At 32.0% G+C, this 17,452-nt stretch overlaps 1 protein-coding gene across 1 annotated transcript in view; it reads right to left on the bottom strand.

The window, feature by feature from the left end:
• LOC107445401 (uncharacterized) overlaps nucleotides 1-17,452 on the bottom strand; it is a 211,537-nt gene that overhangs the window by 20,021 nt on the left and 174,064 nt on the right. The window contains exons 14-15 of the mRNA XM_043039647.2: nucleotides 15,974-16,965; nucleotides 15,001-15,105 (exon numbers count right to left, since the gene is read on the bottom strand). Of these exons, the coding sequence (XP_042895581.2) occupies nucleotides 15,001-15,105; nucleotides 15,974-16,965 (1,097 nt within the window). The remainder of the gene's footprint in view (nucleotides 1-15,000; nucleotides 15,106-15,973; nucleotides 16,966-17,452) is intronic.

The following is a 17,452-nucleotide window of genomic DNA, read 5'->3' as shown; positions in this document are numbered from 1 at the left end:
TAAAAATACTTTTTGTATGGCATATTTTTCAGTTAAGTGATTTTTCCTTTAAGAAAGGAACGCGATTTTAAAAGAAATATAAAAAATGCAACTTTTCTAGTTTAATCATCTTTCTAGTATTCCCTAAATTTCTTCGCAGAAAATTTTAAGCAGTAACAAAGATTTCATTTAAAATTACTTGTAACAATTGGGACTGCGTTTATAGTCTCTATTTCTGATGGAAATGAAGGTCTTTGGAAAATACGGTGCTTTGCCACGATTTTTCAAATATATCAAACTGTTTCTTAGCACTGTTTCCAGATATGGGTTTTACAAGTTTTCAAAATTGACGCTAGATGGCTGCACAATGCCCAGAAACATCCTATTAACTACATAGTAATCCACAATAATTAACTACATGCTTATTAACTAGATGGTGTTTTTCACAAAAAGTACTTCCTTGAACAATTTAAATTTATGTTACTCGAAGATTTTACACTGTTAAGAAATTTGCCGCCTTTTTTTGGTGCTGAAATAATCTCATATACACGGGTTTTTACAAATTTTAGAAATTTATTATTCTCTAATTTTATTATTATTTTTTTAAATTTTAATGAATAACTTAAATACACTTCAATATATTAAAAAAATAAAAACAGTCGTACTTTTTGAGCACGGGTTGATATCCCCTTATAAGTCAAGAATTGGATATTCCTCTTCGTGATTTATAATGAAATAATTATTTTTTCTTTCGCAACATTTCAAATAAAAAAAATTATTTCTGTAATTATGTATCTAAAATTAAATTGTATCCCTCTCGTTGATTTAAATACTAGTTCAGATCTTTCCTCTATTTATATGTAATCATACAAACACTTTTAAAAAAGGATGACTTTTTATTCAACTACGCTTATTTGTTATTAAAAAAAGATAATCAGAATATGAATATTTTATAGAAGATGGACGTCCTCCGGAGAATTTAATTTTCAGAGCAGCGTGTCTCCCTACTTACAATTCAAATCGAAATTCAATCTTGGTATGTTAGAATATAAATCTCCTTTCTAAATAAGGCGAAATTCAGTTTAATAAACGTTAGCGACTTTCTTTTTTCTTCAAATGATTTAATATTCATTCAAAAGTAAAAAAACTATTTGAGTTGAGCAGAATATTTTGCGTTTCGACAAACGGATATTGAGTCATTAAACATTGATTAAATTGAAAGCATACATAAGGTTAATATTTTATTTACACATTCTTTTGAAATACACCCGAAAAAAAAACTTCTACAAAAATCATTTAGGACATAATTAGGAAATTATATTTTCTTTTCGGTCGATGAATAATTTCTAATTTTACTAAAAATGGTGTCGCAGTTTTCCATTGTTGTCATATACATTTTTATTGGCTGGAAAATTACATGGCAGTTTCCCACATTCATTTTTATATTGTTTTGGTTGTCATCAGCATAAAATTGATATAAGTCATTAAGTTATTGTTCCCATATAAATGATTTTGTTTCCCTCTGAACCATTCTTCACCGAAAAAGGCCTGAGACAGGGTGATTCCCTTTCTTGCCTGCTATTTAACATAGCTAAGGAAAAGGCCATTAGAGACTCTGGTATCAATACAAATGGAACAATCTTACAATGAACTGTCCAACTACTCGCTTTTGCTGATGATATCGACATAGTTGGAAGAACAAAACGCTCAATCATTTTTGCTTACGTTTTTTTACGCTATTGTAGCGCTTGAGAGTGCGGCGAAGGAGATGGGACTAGTTATACGAGTAAATGCAGACAAAACCAAGTTTTTGATCGCAACAAATAAAACTCCTGATCGATCTCCTCTGGAGATAATGACTTACTCTTTTGAAACTGTTAACCAGTTCAAGTACTTAGGAACCTTGATCTCTAGCCACAACAACCTGAAAATCGAAATAAATAACAGAATTTTCATGGCTAACAGAAGTTTCTACAGCCTCAGAAACCAACTCAAATCCAAGTTCATCAGTGTGAAGACAAAGTTAAACATCTACAAAACTTTAATCAGGCTTATAGTTACGTATGGAAGTAAGTGCTGGACCCTAAACAAAACAGAGGAGGAAAAACTGTTAATTTTTGAAAGAAAAATTTTGAGGAAAATCTTTGGATCTCTTCAAGAGAATAACGTAAGGAGAATTCTTTACAACCACGAAATTTACAAAAAATATGACAAATTCGGTGGGACCGACATTGTGAGAACTATTAAAGCATCACGCATTAGGTGGCTGGGCCACCTCTTCAGAAATTCTGATGCCGTCCCTGCCAAAAAAGTGACTTTTTCCACAATTGAAGGGACGAGACGTAGGGGACGACCACCTACAAGATGGATAGACGACGTTGAAAAGGACCTCAAGCTATTGGGAGTCAACCGATGGCGGGCCGTCGCACCGGACAGGGCCAGATGGAGGAAAATCTGCGAGTCAGCCTTGGCCTGTGAAAGGCTGTTGCGCTTATGAAGAAGAAGAATTTAAACTTACCTGCTCTGTTATTATTACTTTTTTGATTTCGTTCGATTTCTGGATTACGAGTCATACAAGGATTGTTTGTATTATTATTATAAGCAGAATAATGTAATTCCACGTTACATTTCAAGATAAATTTATTTAAATCAGAGTCTGATCTTATTATTAAGCTTTTTACAATTATAATTTTTTGGTGCAAATTATATTAATTTATTATTAAGAATTATGGTTAAAGTGATTCGCTAAATGATTTACAACTTCACTTTCAGCTTCATGCACAAAGCGATGAATGTAAAAATTGTATTTAAAGTAAAATTGTCCGTTTGGTAAGCAAAAATATTAAATTACTGTTGTAAACTCACCCAATTTGTAAAAAATACTATACTTTTAAATGTTATTTCAAAAAATGATTGCTTAGAAAAATGATTTATGATGTTTACTTATAGATCTTAATAGTATCACATGGGGAATATTTGGACCTGAGAATTGGAAGTACAAGTGTTCCCTTTAGTAATGCCGAGAAACAACAATTATCGCGAAGTAATCATCGAGGTTGATGAGCGTCAGCGTCTAGTTTAAATATAATATGTTATCGCTGAAGTGTAGAAATCAGCTATTCTACTGATTATCTTGCTCATGTGCAGCTTAGCTAGGGTGATCTGCTAAAGTACCTAAATTCGCTTCTCAAATGACCTAGGTCACCTGTAAACTGTCTATATAATTTGGACATTACCTACTAGACCCCCGCTCAAGTGAAAATAAGATCCTTACTGGAACAGCGATTACTTACGTTTAAATTAACATAGTGTTATTTGTTGATGTTTATATTTGTTGATATTTATAATGTCATTATAAATATGAAATTAGTATCATAAGGGAAATATTTAAACGTTGGAATTGGCGAGACAAGCCAACACCTCCTAGAAGTATGAAGGCCTCAGCACGGATCAATTTAGTAGTCCGATGTGACGAAGTTAACTGCGCAGTTGATGAAAAATAAAAAATATGTCATTACGTTCGGGGCACTAAGCTGCGCAGTGGTTGGAAATACGATATATGTCATTACGTTTGGACTACTAAAGGATATTTATGGTAACCCGTGCAGAGGCCTACTCTTTTCTAGGAGGTGTTGGACAAGCGTTCTTTTTAAGTACAGATATTTCTAGTTGAATACATTCAACTGTTTTACGCCAAAAAACAGCAATTAATACGAAGCAATCATCGGTGAGAGAGTCAGAGAACACGGGGCCAAGCCCCCTAGTAGGTTAGAAATTTTTTTGTCTATTTTAGAAAGAATTTGGAAAATTTTAAGGAATTTTCCAAAGCAGTTTTTATATTTAATAATAAAAATAAAAAAGGTATTTATCGGTTATAGGGAGCAAAAAGTCAAGTCTACGCCAACAAAGCCAAGTCCACGCCCCTCTCACCATCATTTAGAAGCGGAGCCAGATTCTGACTTTCACGCTTCACAGGAAATCAATAGTACACATATGTGTCGATAATATCGTTATCATTAATCATAACAATACATATAGAATCGTGATCATTAATGATAACTTTAATGATCGAATACTATAATATGGCGATCACTATCGATAAAATTACTTCTGAAATCGATAATATCGCATATATTACGATATATAATACTGCGGCAAAAGCCAAACGGTTCAACATCTAATTGCAGAATGTCCTAAATTCTCGACACTCCGGGGGAATCATATTAACATCAGGGAACCAATCGAAAAGTGGTGCAGAACAAAACAACAGCAACAAATCATTAGAGAAATTACAAGGCACACTAGAAGATACCATTACAATGGACGATCCGATGGACCCTATACACTTAGGTTGACTTGATGTCTCTCCTCAATACCTGAACTGCCAATCCACTTCTATTTTAACGCGTCATTCCCCTTTTATATTTTTCAAACTTGAGCATCCTGGGGGACTCCGTTGGTCTTCTGTTCTATCACCTCAACACTAATTTTAATTCATCTTGTTGTTTTTACTCACTTGTATATTCGCTTTTAGCGTTTTTATCAACAAAAAATAGACGGGAAAGGAAAAAAGAAGAAAGTTTTTTTTATTTATTGTATTCATATTTTTAATTGTCTTGTTTTATTTTAGATGTTTATATCTTGTAACTACTAATTATGTATTGTAACACATACTGTATTCTCTGTAACTTTGTTGGGGTCTTCAATACTATTGTAATTTGGCTCAGTATAAGGGTGGGCCGTCGGCTTTAAGCACTATATGGCGGCCCTCCCAGCTGTTGGCATATGACTCTTGTATTTTATGCACTTTTTGCTTTTTATGTTCTTTTCTGTTTTTACTTGGCTTTAATAAACATTTACCCGTATGCCCTGAATTGGAGCAGGTCGGGGTAAATATTTTCATATATTACGATATAATTTTTGAATACGATATTACGATGAGTGGCGATAAATTTTATTTGGGTAACAAAAATATTAGCTGATGTAAAAATAACATCAATAAATTTATTTGGAAAAATATCGCGGTATAGAGTATAAATGTCTATATTTTTTGAAAGTACATCGCGATAAAATTCGTTAATTATCAGTTATAGGATAAAATGCACGCATTGGCGTTAATGCGGGAAAACAGTTGCCAACATATTATACAGAGGTGAGATGGGCTTAGCCCGAGCTCGGAACCAACGTCGACTCGGGGTCGTTTATTAAAAAAGTTTTCATGAACTTTAATATAGATTAAATTTTCACGAACTTTAAGATAAAATTTTGATGAACTTTTTTACTATTTTTAAGCAAACGTTTGCTCCAGTTATTAAGTATAAAAAAATGTGAAATATGTAAGGTATAAAAAGTGAGAGATCTGTTACTTCTGTTGATAACTTTTGTTTTATGAGGCTTAAGTTTAAGATATTTACCTTAAGATTTAAAAAAAAAAAAGCATTTTTGTTTCAGTCATTTTGGAGTTTCCATCTGTACTATATAGAGCGTTGGGCATTCTTCCTTGACCGGTCGATGTGAACAAAATGCAGTTATAATAAGTGTGGTGAAGTGTGATCTTCGAGATTGAACGAGAAGGTCACGGGTGAACTTATAACGATTCGACGACACTATGAGAGATTATATTTAGCCTGATAGTAAAGAGTAATATTCAATGTGTCGAGAAAAACATGAAAAAAGCTTCCATTAGGGGGTTGGCGAGCGTTAGCAAGCAGATTCAGAGCCTCTAAGTATATCGTAGTTTTTGTTCGTAAAAGTACGTTTGAACAGAAACGTAGAACAATACTTTCACTTTTTCAATTACATGTATTTTGCATAATATTAATATTTAATTATGTAATTTTCATTTATTGTTGTTGTTGCCGTAGGCCAGTTATGCGATTGTTCTTGTTTGCCAGTGGCTCCCTCTAGGGCCAAGAATTCGACTTCTGCTACACCCGTTTACAGGGTGGGCTCGTTTACACATTTACAAATCGTAATTTTGACCCGAACCAGAGAACGATCAATATCCAATTCAGTATCTCAGAGGTATAAATTGTTTATGGTGAAGCGGAGGACTTTATGACCCCACAGATTTAACGTGCAAAGTCAGCATTTACAACGCGGAGAGTCTTCGGACGGCTGGATTTGAACTCCCATTCTCAGGAACGAGAGCCTAGCGCCATACCAACGAGGCTATCCCGGTCCCTTTTTTCATATATTAATGTACATTTTTCCTAAAGATTAGTTATTCCCATACTAAGAACAGAATAAATTACCCGATGCATATTTCGGGATTAAAATTCTTCGGACTCAGGCGGGCTCGAAATTACAAAGGTGAGCCCGAACTCATCTCGGTTACTATAACTAATAAGTAACAATGAAATAAAATGAATATTGAAGAAACAGTAAAATTTAGATTATTTTTATGGGTGATTTCTCAAAAAGTAAAATTTTGCTTTTGACAATTAGGAAAAATTCTTCACATAACTAACTTAATGTGGATCATTTTTACATTAAGACCATCCAAATCAAAGACCGGCATTGAAAAAACTTTAGAAATAAGAATTAGTGAGAGTTCATGTAAGAATATCATTACTGTCCTCTCACTTAAAAAACATACGAAATAAATATAAATTTTTTCTATGAATCCATGATTAATAAGTAAATGTAAAGAAACATTTTAAATAATATTTAATTTAAAATTTAATTACTTCTTTTAAGATTATATCTGCAACTTTAAGGAAATACTATGAATTTTAACTTTTTTATTGCAAAAACATCTTTGTAGTACGCATATTTTTTTATAACTTTAAGTGAGGCCACATTTGAAAGCAAACACATAATATTTTAATCCCAAAATTCTTGTTTGTTACTCTTAAATTTATTTTTGTGGACGAGGACAGTTATTAAAAAAAGGGTCAGTAATAACAATAAACTGGAAAAACAATATTTTTTGAAATTTCAAGACATATTTTTAGCTGAACTACACCATTTACCCTAAAATGATTTAAAAACAAAATGGTAGATAGTTTTTGTTTTGCATTTTAAAATACATGGTAAATATGGGTAGAAATTGGCCTCGGTGGCATTTTTTAAATGATACGCAATTTCAATTTTTTGCATATCTTGTGCTTACGACCCATAAAATCTTTCTTCCAAACGGCAAAGTAAAATTTTAGTAAACTTTTCACTCGGGCAGGTTTTTTTCTTGATTTACTTTTTTTCATCTCCTATATTTAAAAAAATTATCTAACATTAAGAAATGTCAACGACTAAATTAAAAATGAAATTACAAAATTCTATATTACGTCATTTTTAAGCAACTAAGTTTTTATCTATACTTTTAATTTTTTAAAATCAAATTACAATCACAAAATACAGAAATTAATGTTAGATATTAAAATTATAACTTAAAGCAAGTGGGCAATTTTTTCGCCTTATTCAGTTCTTAGAAAAAGTGTAAAAGGAACACAAAAATGCCGAGTAAAATTTTAATGGAAAATTTGAAAAATAAATATATAAAAATACAATTGAAATTGAAATTTTTATCTTAATTATTTTGGATATTCAGTTTCATTTTTTAAAGTTAATGTTTCGATTTCCTAAAGCAAAGTATAGTTGGATCACATAACAGAATGTATTCATAACTATCTAAAAATTTATAAATAGATTAATTTAATTTTATCTCAATAATATTAACAATAGAAACAAATTTGCTCTTAAATTCTAAAATTTAGTATTCGTATGTTTCCTAACAATGTTTTTATGGTCAAAATAATAATGTTCTTTTATTATTGTTTGAAATATGACAAAAAAATAGAAACCAAATAANAAAAAAAAAAAAAAAAAGAAACCAAAAAAGTAAGAACATTAAAAAAGGAATCAAACACATTAAAAATTTTCCCTACAGTAAAGTAATTATAGATCTTTCAATAATTACTGTCCTCTTTAAGTGCATTTCTGTTGGGGACAGTAATTACAGAGACAGTAATTACGAAACAATAGTTTTTGTTAAATAGCCGAGAAATTATTTCCTTCCCTTGAATTAAGCTATGCTTATTTTATAAAAGAAAATTATTTCATTTAGTACAAATCAAATTTTTTTTTACTTTTTAAAATTTCTGAGAAAATTAGGTGGGTCGTAATTGCATTTAATTAAATCACACATGTATTAAGATGAAATTAAGATTTTTGAAACTAAAAAAAATGGTATTGCAATTGAACTTTATTGCTCTGTTGGGAAGATTGTTTTTTGTAGTCTGACATTTTTTATTTTATTTAACTAGAGCCATATATAGTGTTTAATTGGCACTTTTCGTGCTCGGGGTTGTAATTTTACAAAAATTGGGAACATATACTAAATGATGTGTGGAACAAAATATACACATAATTCTGAGAATATTGATCAAATCCGCAGTCGTACTACATAAGAATATGTTTACATTCATAGTTCTAACATTTTCATACTATAGTAATAACATAGCATATGTAGTGAGCAGCAATAGTAGTTTCATGAACCGTGGTGGCTCAAAGTATTGAGCATTCACCTTTCAATGAGGTGAACCGGATTCGAATCCCAGCGATGGCTGGTCGACACGAATTCCGCACCTGATTCGCACCGACCACAGTGTTGATGTAAAATATCCTCAGTGGTAGAGGGATCATGGGTTAGAGTCCCCTTTACCGTGGAAGGTTTTCGTGGTTTTTCTCTCCAAGTAACGCAAATGCGGGTTGGTTCCAACAAAACGTCCTCAACGGAGGCAAATTACACTTAATACTTTATCCAAGAGTTCCCTTGTCTCCTGGATAGGATTCAAAATTACAAGGCTCCGGAGTTGAATATTAGCAGTCGTAAACCCAAAAATTGGGTTGGCAGTTCAATGACGGTTACAAAATAAAATAGTAGTTTCATAATATAGTAAATTACTTAAAAAGTTCAGTTAGGGACGAGGAACAGTAATGACATGTTATTTATATTTTAGCTTAAAAAATGTAATTTTGTAAATGTAAAAATTGTTTTATACTCTGTGGAAGTAATTCAAGCAAAACATACTATTGAATAACGAAACTAAATATTTTAATGAGAAATATTGCTTAATCATGTAAAAGTTAACAAACTGAGAAAATTATATAGATAATATTGACGACAAAATTAGTAAAATTTACTTATCGAGATTTATCAATATTATAATATTTGCTTAAAGTTAATTAGGTGATTGAGAGTTTGCGGTGCCTAAAGGTTTTCAATTCTATCATCAATTAGTACCACGTGACTATCAGTTTAGGCCCTAACCACAGACTCAGCAGGGGGTTTACCTTTCTCCCTGTAAAACTGCGCAAGACTCCCAGTGAGTTCGGAAATTCCATTTTATAAGGTAATCGGAGGGAGTGATTTTTGGGGAAAATTATAATACTGTTGATGCTCAAAAAAAGCGTTGCAGATTATGTTTAACTCTATATAAAAATCTAATGATGATGTCGCAGTTTCCCATTGTTGTCAATAAATTTTTATTGGCTGGAAAATCACATGGTAGGATCCAGTTTTACTACATTAATTTTCAGATTGGTTTGGTTGTCATCAGCATAAAATTAATATAAGTCAGGTATTGTTTTAAAAGGTATTGTTTTCTTCTAAATATTTTTGCATCCCTATTTTAAAGGTTAAAATTACCTGTGCTGTTATTATTACGTTTTTGATTTTGTTTAATTTCTATATAAAGAGTTCAGAAGGACTGTTTTTATTATTATTATTAGAATAATGTTATTCTACGTTATATTTTAAGATAAAACTACTTAAATCGGTCTCTGATCTTATTAACCGTTTTACAATTATTATTTATTTAATTAATACTATATTCAGAATATTTGTTAATATTATAATTGTGTTTAGTTCCCAAGCATGCTTGGGAACTAAACACTGGGGGTTCCACGATCGGCTGACCACTTGACCAGAACATCAGTTCCTGCACCCCAGAGCCCAAGGTCAAGAAAACTGAGATGGGCACAGTAAGCATTGGCCCTCTATGGGCTGTCACGCCACTGAGTTTAGTTTAGTATAGTTGAAATATGAGTAAATGTTGTAATTAGAATACGAATCAATATTATAGTTGAAATGCATGGTAAACTTGAAATAAAAATAATTTTATAGCAGAAATATGAGTAAATATTATGGTTGAATTAGGAATTGTTATTATAGTTGAACTATGAGTTAATATTATAGTCGAAATATCAGTCACTATAATCGTTGTAATATTGTTAAAATGTACGTCAATAGTTTAAATATGACTCAATATTATGGTTGAAGTGCGAGTTAATATTATAGTTAAAATATGAGTTAATGCTATTTATTTTAATTTTCTCATATTTTTACATCAAATTATATTTGAAAAATATACTCCTTGATTTTTTTTTAGTAAACCAGCAACTTAGTCGAAGGAAACTCATAAAATTAAAACAATTCTCTGAAAAAGGATTAAAAAATAAAATTTACGTGTAAGTAAAAACTAGAAAAAGAATATTACTTTTCCCAGTTATTTTTAAATTGTTCAAACTTCAGCCGAAGTTACTTTTCTTTTTATTCAAGGATGAATTTAAGGAACTTTTGTCTTAGCTAATTTTTTTTTCTAACCCAAAAAAGTAATTACGTTTGTTATCAATGAAAGGAGATCTTTAATTTTTTTTTTCTCGAATGAATTAAATGAAATCACTTTCAGTCTTGCTTCAATATTAGCTTTAGAAATGCTCATATTTTTGTGAAAGAATGTAAAGAAATCTTCATTCTTTTAAATATTTTTCTTTACAATTCTTTTAGAAAGTTTAATCAGTGTAAAAGATTTTAGAAAACTAGAGGGTCATTAGAAAAACTAAGTATTGGCATTGACTGTCAAGTTGTATCGCTCAAATATTCTAAAAATTTTTGAATTCGTTACAGAGGAAGAAAAAGATTTTAATTTAAAATTTAAGTAGGCAATGTGGTAGAATTAGTATCTATAGAATTTAAGAAACAAATACAAAAGAAACGCTTTATTTTTACTAAGCCATAACAGTTAATTAGGTAAAAAAATATTGAAAATTTTCATTTTTTGTTACTTTTGCGACAGTGTATGGGAATCTAAAACATAAGTATCCGACCCATAGGTTATCGCCTCCCCCCCAGTGAGCAGCGAAAACTTTTAGGGGGTGCTAGAAAGATTATAGATATAAACTATAGATAAAATTAGTATTGAATACGTGTAGAAAATCTTATTTTTTGGTGATAGGTTGCAAGCATTTTATCAGCATTTTAAATGTATCACCCTTCAAGGATAAAAATAAGAGGTTTCAAATTTTAAACTTAACTTAAATAAATTTTAACAAGATAGTCGCAATTAGCATCATACAAGATGAAAGAGCAAGATGAACAATGTTTTGCAATAGTACATATGAACTAGGGTGCTCGGCCCCCTGATCGATGACGCTCACCAACTCCGGTGATTGCTCTGCAAAAAGCTGTTTCTTGGCCTAAAACAGTTGAAATTATTCAACTAAAAATACATGTACTGAAAAGAACACTTGTGCCACCACTTCCCACTTCCAATTATTTCCTTTATTACACTATTAAAAGATCTATTAGTGAGCATAAATCATTTTTTAAAGTAATCATTTTTCGAAATAACATTTAAAACTAAAAGTTTAGTGTTATGAGAAATTCGGTGAGTTTACAACTGTAATTTAATGTTTTTGCTTACCAAACGAGCGGATGCATATTTTAAATACAATGTTTGCATTCATCACTTTGTGCGTGAGGCTGAATGTTAAGTTCTAAACCATTTAACGAATCTCTTTAACCATCATTCATTAAAGTACATTTATGTCATTTGAACCAAAAAAATAATAATTATAAGACGGTTAATAAGATCAGACATCCATTTAAATAACTTTATCTTAAAATGTAACATAGAATTACATTATTCTAAAATAATAATAATAAAAACAATCCTCTTAAACTCTTAATTTAGAAAACAAACAAAATCAAAAACATAATAGTAGCAGTACAGGTAAATACCTTTAAATTAAAGATGCAAAAATAGATATGGGAAAACAATACCTTCATGACTTTTATGCTGATGACAACCAAACCAATAAGAAAATTAATGTGGGAAAACTGGATCCAGCCATGTGATATATTCTCTTATTTAATTATTATCTTTATTTATTTTCTTTTTACTTTTGATATCTAGTCAAGCAAGAGCTTATGTTGTTGTTATTGCAGGCCATGAAGGCAAGGGGTGCAATTGTTCTTGCTTTCCAGTGGAGCCATCTATGACCAAGAATGCGAATTCTGCCACGCTCACATGTCACACTCGTTAGAGGGCGCCCCATTCATACAGCCATTCATTCATCAACGATCCATCTCCACAGTGCTCCCAGAGGTACGATTTGTTATGGGAACATGGAGGACTTTGTTACCCAACAGATTTAACGTGCGCCAGTCACCATTTACTACACAGGGAAAAAGAGCTTATAAAATGAAGATGTCGAGAGATATAAATTTTTCTACGACAATGAATAGTAATTCAAACAAGAAAGTTGAACCAAACAAATTACAAAAACATTTAAAATAGCAATAATTTTTGAACAAAATGAGATTTTGAAAAAAAACAAACAAATTAATAAATTCCCAAGTTCACAAATGAATATCATCTTTTCAGCAATTCAAATTTCAATTGTGTAGTTGCATTTTCCGGTCTGTGTTATTTTTGCTACAAGCTTAACTGTTAATAATTCTTTTACTAACTATCAAGTATTATTATTATTTCTTGTTTCATCGTATGCTATGTAAAATTTTTACGAACTTTCTTGATTTCAATTTTCTTGGACTTAACAGTTTTTGAGTAGTAAAAACAAAAGTTGCTAAACTAATAAAAAAGGCTGATATTTAGATTTTTCAATCTAGAGAAATTTTATTATATATAGTTGTTGTTTCTAATGCCACTTTCTCCATCTAACAGCAAGTTTGCTGGGTTAAACCAAATCTAAGGCAGAGGGTGCGTTTCCTGTTTGTCAGTGGCACCATCTATGACCAAGAATATGATTTCACCCGCACACACGTCACAGACCATTTTAAAGGGCAAACACATTCCTACAACCACAGATCGTAATTTTGATCTGAATCAGAGAAAGATTAGGTATTGATTTGTCATGAGAACTTGGAGGCCTTTATGACCCGACAGAATTAACATGCCCCAATCACTATTTACTACACGGAGAGTCTCTTCTTCCGCCTGATGGGATTGAACTTACGACCGCTAAGAAATGAACACAACACCCTGCGAATCATTATATACAGTGGTGGCCAAAAGTGTGGACATTTTTTGAAAGTTTCATATTTTTCAACTTTGTGTGCTTGTAGAATATATTAATTTTCACTTAAATACAAACGTTTATACATCAAATTGAAGGTAATTTAATGTAGAATTTAATAATAAATACAGTATTACAATGACTGTATTAGAAAAAAAAGTTATGCAACTAATAGTAAGAACTATCTTAGATTTGCATTTTTTTAAAGTGATACTTACACAATCAATACTTAGTAGGATAACCCTTATTATTTAAGGCAGCTTCACAGCGTCTTTTCTTCGAGTGAACGAGTGTTTGGAATTCATCTTTCGTAATCACATGGTGCCAAGAACCAATTATAGCTTCAATAAGTTGTCTTTTATTAGATGGACGTTTTTTTCGAACAAGAATTTTCAAACGTCACCACAAATTTTCAATTGAATTGAGATCAGGGCTGTTTCCTGACCATGGTAATATATCTATGCCCTTATTTTGAAACCATGCTTTGCATACTTTTGCTGTGTGGCATGGAGCTGAATCCTGCTGAAAAATAAATGGTGCGTTGTTGGGGAAGAGATCCCTGATGGAAGGTATCAATTTCGGTTTCAGGACAGTTTCGACGTATTTCTTGGCATTCAGGATGCCATCAACCACTTGAATTCAGCCCACATCATCTGCAGACATACATGCCCAAATCATGACATTTGTTGGGTATTTTGTAGTTGCTTCAATGCAATCAGGATGAAGTGCTTCACCTACTCTACGTCTCATGTATTTGCTACCATCACTACCAAAGAGTGATATTTTACTCTTATTGCTCCAGATTACATGCGTCCATTGATTTTATGACCATTTAATGTGTTCTTTTGCCCACTTAACTCGTTTTTCGCGTTGCTTTTGATTTAAATATGGTTTTTTCCTTGAAATTCTAGCTTGTAGTCCAAATCCTGATAACCTGCTTCTCATTGTTCTCGAACTTACTGCAATGCCCGCTGCATTCATTTCGCATCCAATGGCATCCGATAAAATGTTTCTATCTTGAAGGCATAGTCGTTTAATTTTTCCATCGGCAGTATCACTTGCGCATTTTTTTCTGCCTGATTTGGCTTTATTTTCCTCTCATTTCGTTTTTTCATAACGTAAACAGAACTTTCGTACACCAGAACAACTCACTGAACCACCAACTTGTCTTGCAATTTCAGCATAAGAGAGGCCATTTTCTCTCAATATGACAATTCGGCTTCTTTTTGTAGATGTCCAATTAGTTCTTCTTGTTGATGACATTGNTGGGAAAGACTTTAAAACAAAACTTACAACAGTTACTTTTCTCAACAACTGAAATTTAGAATAGTGTGATTAAGAAAAATATGTGAACTGTTTGCAATTTCAAATTAATATTGAAATGTACAGGTTTAGAATTTTCTACAGTGAAAAGTTTTCGGAACTTCAGTATTCAAAAAAGTATACAAAAACTAGACGTTAAGAACGAATCCAATGAGCGAGCAAAGCGAGCATCGGATTGCGAAGCAATCCGAAATGAACTGCGAAAGCAGTTCCGGGGGTTGGTGAGCGTCAGCGAGCAGGGGGCGAAGCCTCCTAGTATATATATATATAAATAAAAAGTAGATTAACCAAGCTTATTTAAGTACGGAAGCGCTTGCCAATAAAAACTATATACACGGAATGACAGTTAAAAGGTAACTTTAAGTAAGTGTTTCTTACTTGCTGAGAACATTGGGCTTCCAAAAAATGTATGAGGGCATCTTGTTGTTTGATTCTTTCTCTCAGATCAATGATTTCTAAAATAGTATTCTTCTCAGACTGAACCTAAAAATGTAATATAAACGATATATAATAATTTTAGAAAAAATGTATAATAATTTTAAAATAAGAAAATATTTCAGTCATAAGACTGAAATATTTCCACTCATAATTAAAATGCTGACACATCAATTCGTCGCGAGGACAATTTGTCGTGGGCTCTAACTGTACGGATTCCAGTCTTAGCTGATTGACTATCCAGATAATGCATTTACAATTGTTAGACTTTTTTTTTTAAAAAATCTAAGGATTTTGCCCTGAAATCTATGATCACAGATGCCTTGAATAAGAAAATGAGGCCTCTTAGAGATACATAACCTTAAACTAGAGATTCCCAATTTTTTGGTTACGAAATCCTAATTAATCGACTTTCTTTTAACGGATTCCTGACTTTATAAATAAAGTTTACTTTCAATTGTAAACATATACAGTGCAGTCATCAGTCACATTAATGCAACCACATGTTCAAAGACAGACTAACCACTTTCCGCCGAACGGATGGCTTCGCGACGAGCAGGAAGAGAGCCAATTAGGTTCTTGAAGATATTCACTGCGGATGTTGAGCCATACCGACTCCGGTACTTTGGTCACCTGCTCTAGGTTCCTTAGCTAGGTTTCGCTGCGCTAGGTTATCCATTGTGTGATTAACCCGAGGGAAGTAGTCTACAGTTTCTCGATTGGTTTGGGACGAAAATTGAGAGCAGCTATTCTAAACTACAATTTTAAATTAAAACCCATGTTTTCTGTGAAAGTAACTTCTTGTGTAATAATTGGAACTCAGCTTATATGAAATATATTTAGGATGTGATAATTTTAATATGCATGTTAAGATTTAAATTCACAGAACAAGCAAATCATAAAAAAAAACACTCACTATAATAGAATTGACTTTATCTTTAATTCCAGAAACAATGCTTGCAATCATTTCTTTCACTTCCACTGGCAGTTCAGCAGTCTCTGAAAGCGTGGTTTGGCATTGCAAACTTTGCAAAGTAACTTTGCGCATGGCACTTGGCTTCCCCAGAGTGTCGTCCATGTCTTCTTCCTCATCAGTTGTGGACGGTGTCAGAGAATAGTTTGAAGACATTGGCGAGATATCTGGCGAAACTTCGTTACAATTTAAATCTGACCCAGTCATAAGAATGCCAGGTACTTTCTCATGCGACGAAAACGGTTTCTCACGGTTAAAATTGGAGCTGAAAAGCATACCGTCTGACAACGTTTTCCTCCTACTTTTGACAGTTTTGGCGTTGACTTTAACAGTGGGCGGCGCTATAAGTTCACTTCGTGTCCAGTTACTTACAGAAGGCTTAGAAAGCTGCCAACTTTTTCTACGACCAGAGTTACTATCTCTTATAGAACCACTTATTGTGCGGTTGTTATTTTGCAGTCCTAAGTTCTCTGGTTTTAACAGTACGTCACTTTTAGTGTCTTTATTCGTTTTGGGCTCTTCATTAATTTGTTGCACTTCAGAATGCTTTAATGTCGTCGCAGCGATTGCTTTTCTTTTCAAATGAACAAGATGATATATTTTATTCCACCATGAGTGTTTGCGCCGCACGCGGAAATGAGGCGCTTTGTTGCGTTTTTTAAACTTCGACGTAATTTGTTCAACTAAATTCTTAGTGTTTGGGTTGTCGTTTATGTTTATTTTATCCGTCGAATGACGTGGCTTCATTTCCACATGATTTAGCTGAATTAATGCACTTTGGTTCGTCTCTATTTTAGACGTTTCAATACTTGCACTTGAAATTTTATCAAGGAGATTGTTTCTATTTATTGAAACATTTGTAAATTTTTGAGTGTGAAAGTTCGTTACATCGTACTGGGTTTCTTTTTTGCGGAGAAGGTATGCTAAACTCATTCCTAAAATAAAAAATAGAAATATGGTATTGAGCAAAAGAAAGGTATATATAGTAACTAATACTTATTTTAACAATGCTAAAATATAGAGAATCTCTTGATTGTGATCACACGATAATGAGATTTGTTCGAAAGTTCATGCTCTTGAGCAGGATGTAACATAATTTTTGGAAACAAAAATTTTGAGTAAAAAGAAAAGGAATATTATAATATCTAGACTTAGCGTCTTTAGTTTCAATTTTATATCCGTTGTAGAACAGTCCTCTAATTTTTGGGTTTACGACTATCAATGTTTTCAATTACATTTTATTATCAAAGTTGTTGGTAGCATTTTTATCGGTTTTAATTACAGGGAAAAATGAAGAAAATGGAGAAAATTAAATAAAATAATTTAAAAAATACTAAAACAATATAAATTAAAAAGACGGAAGACAAAAAAATGAAAAGATATAATATATATATATATATATATATATATATATATTTTTAT

The sequence above is a fragment of the Parasteatoda tepidariorum genome, chromosome 5 (genome assembly GCF_043381705.1).
Source record: "Parasteatoda tepidariorum isolate YZ-2023 chromosome 5, CAS_Ptep_4.0, whole genome shotgun sequence".
Taxonomy (NCBI): domain Eukaryota; kingdom Metazoa; phylum Arthropoda; class Arachnida; order Araneae; family Theridiidae; genus Parasteatoda; species Parasteatoda tepidariorum.
This window is presented reverse-complemented; position numbering and strand designations above follow the sequence as displayed.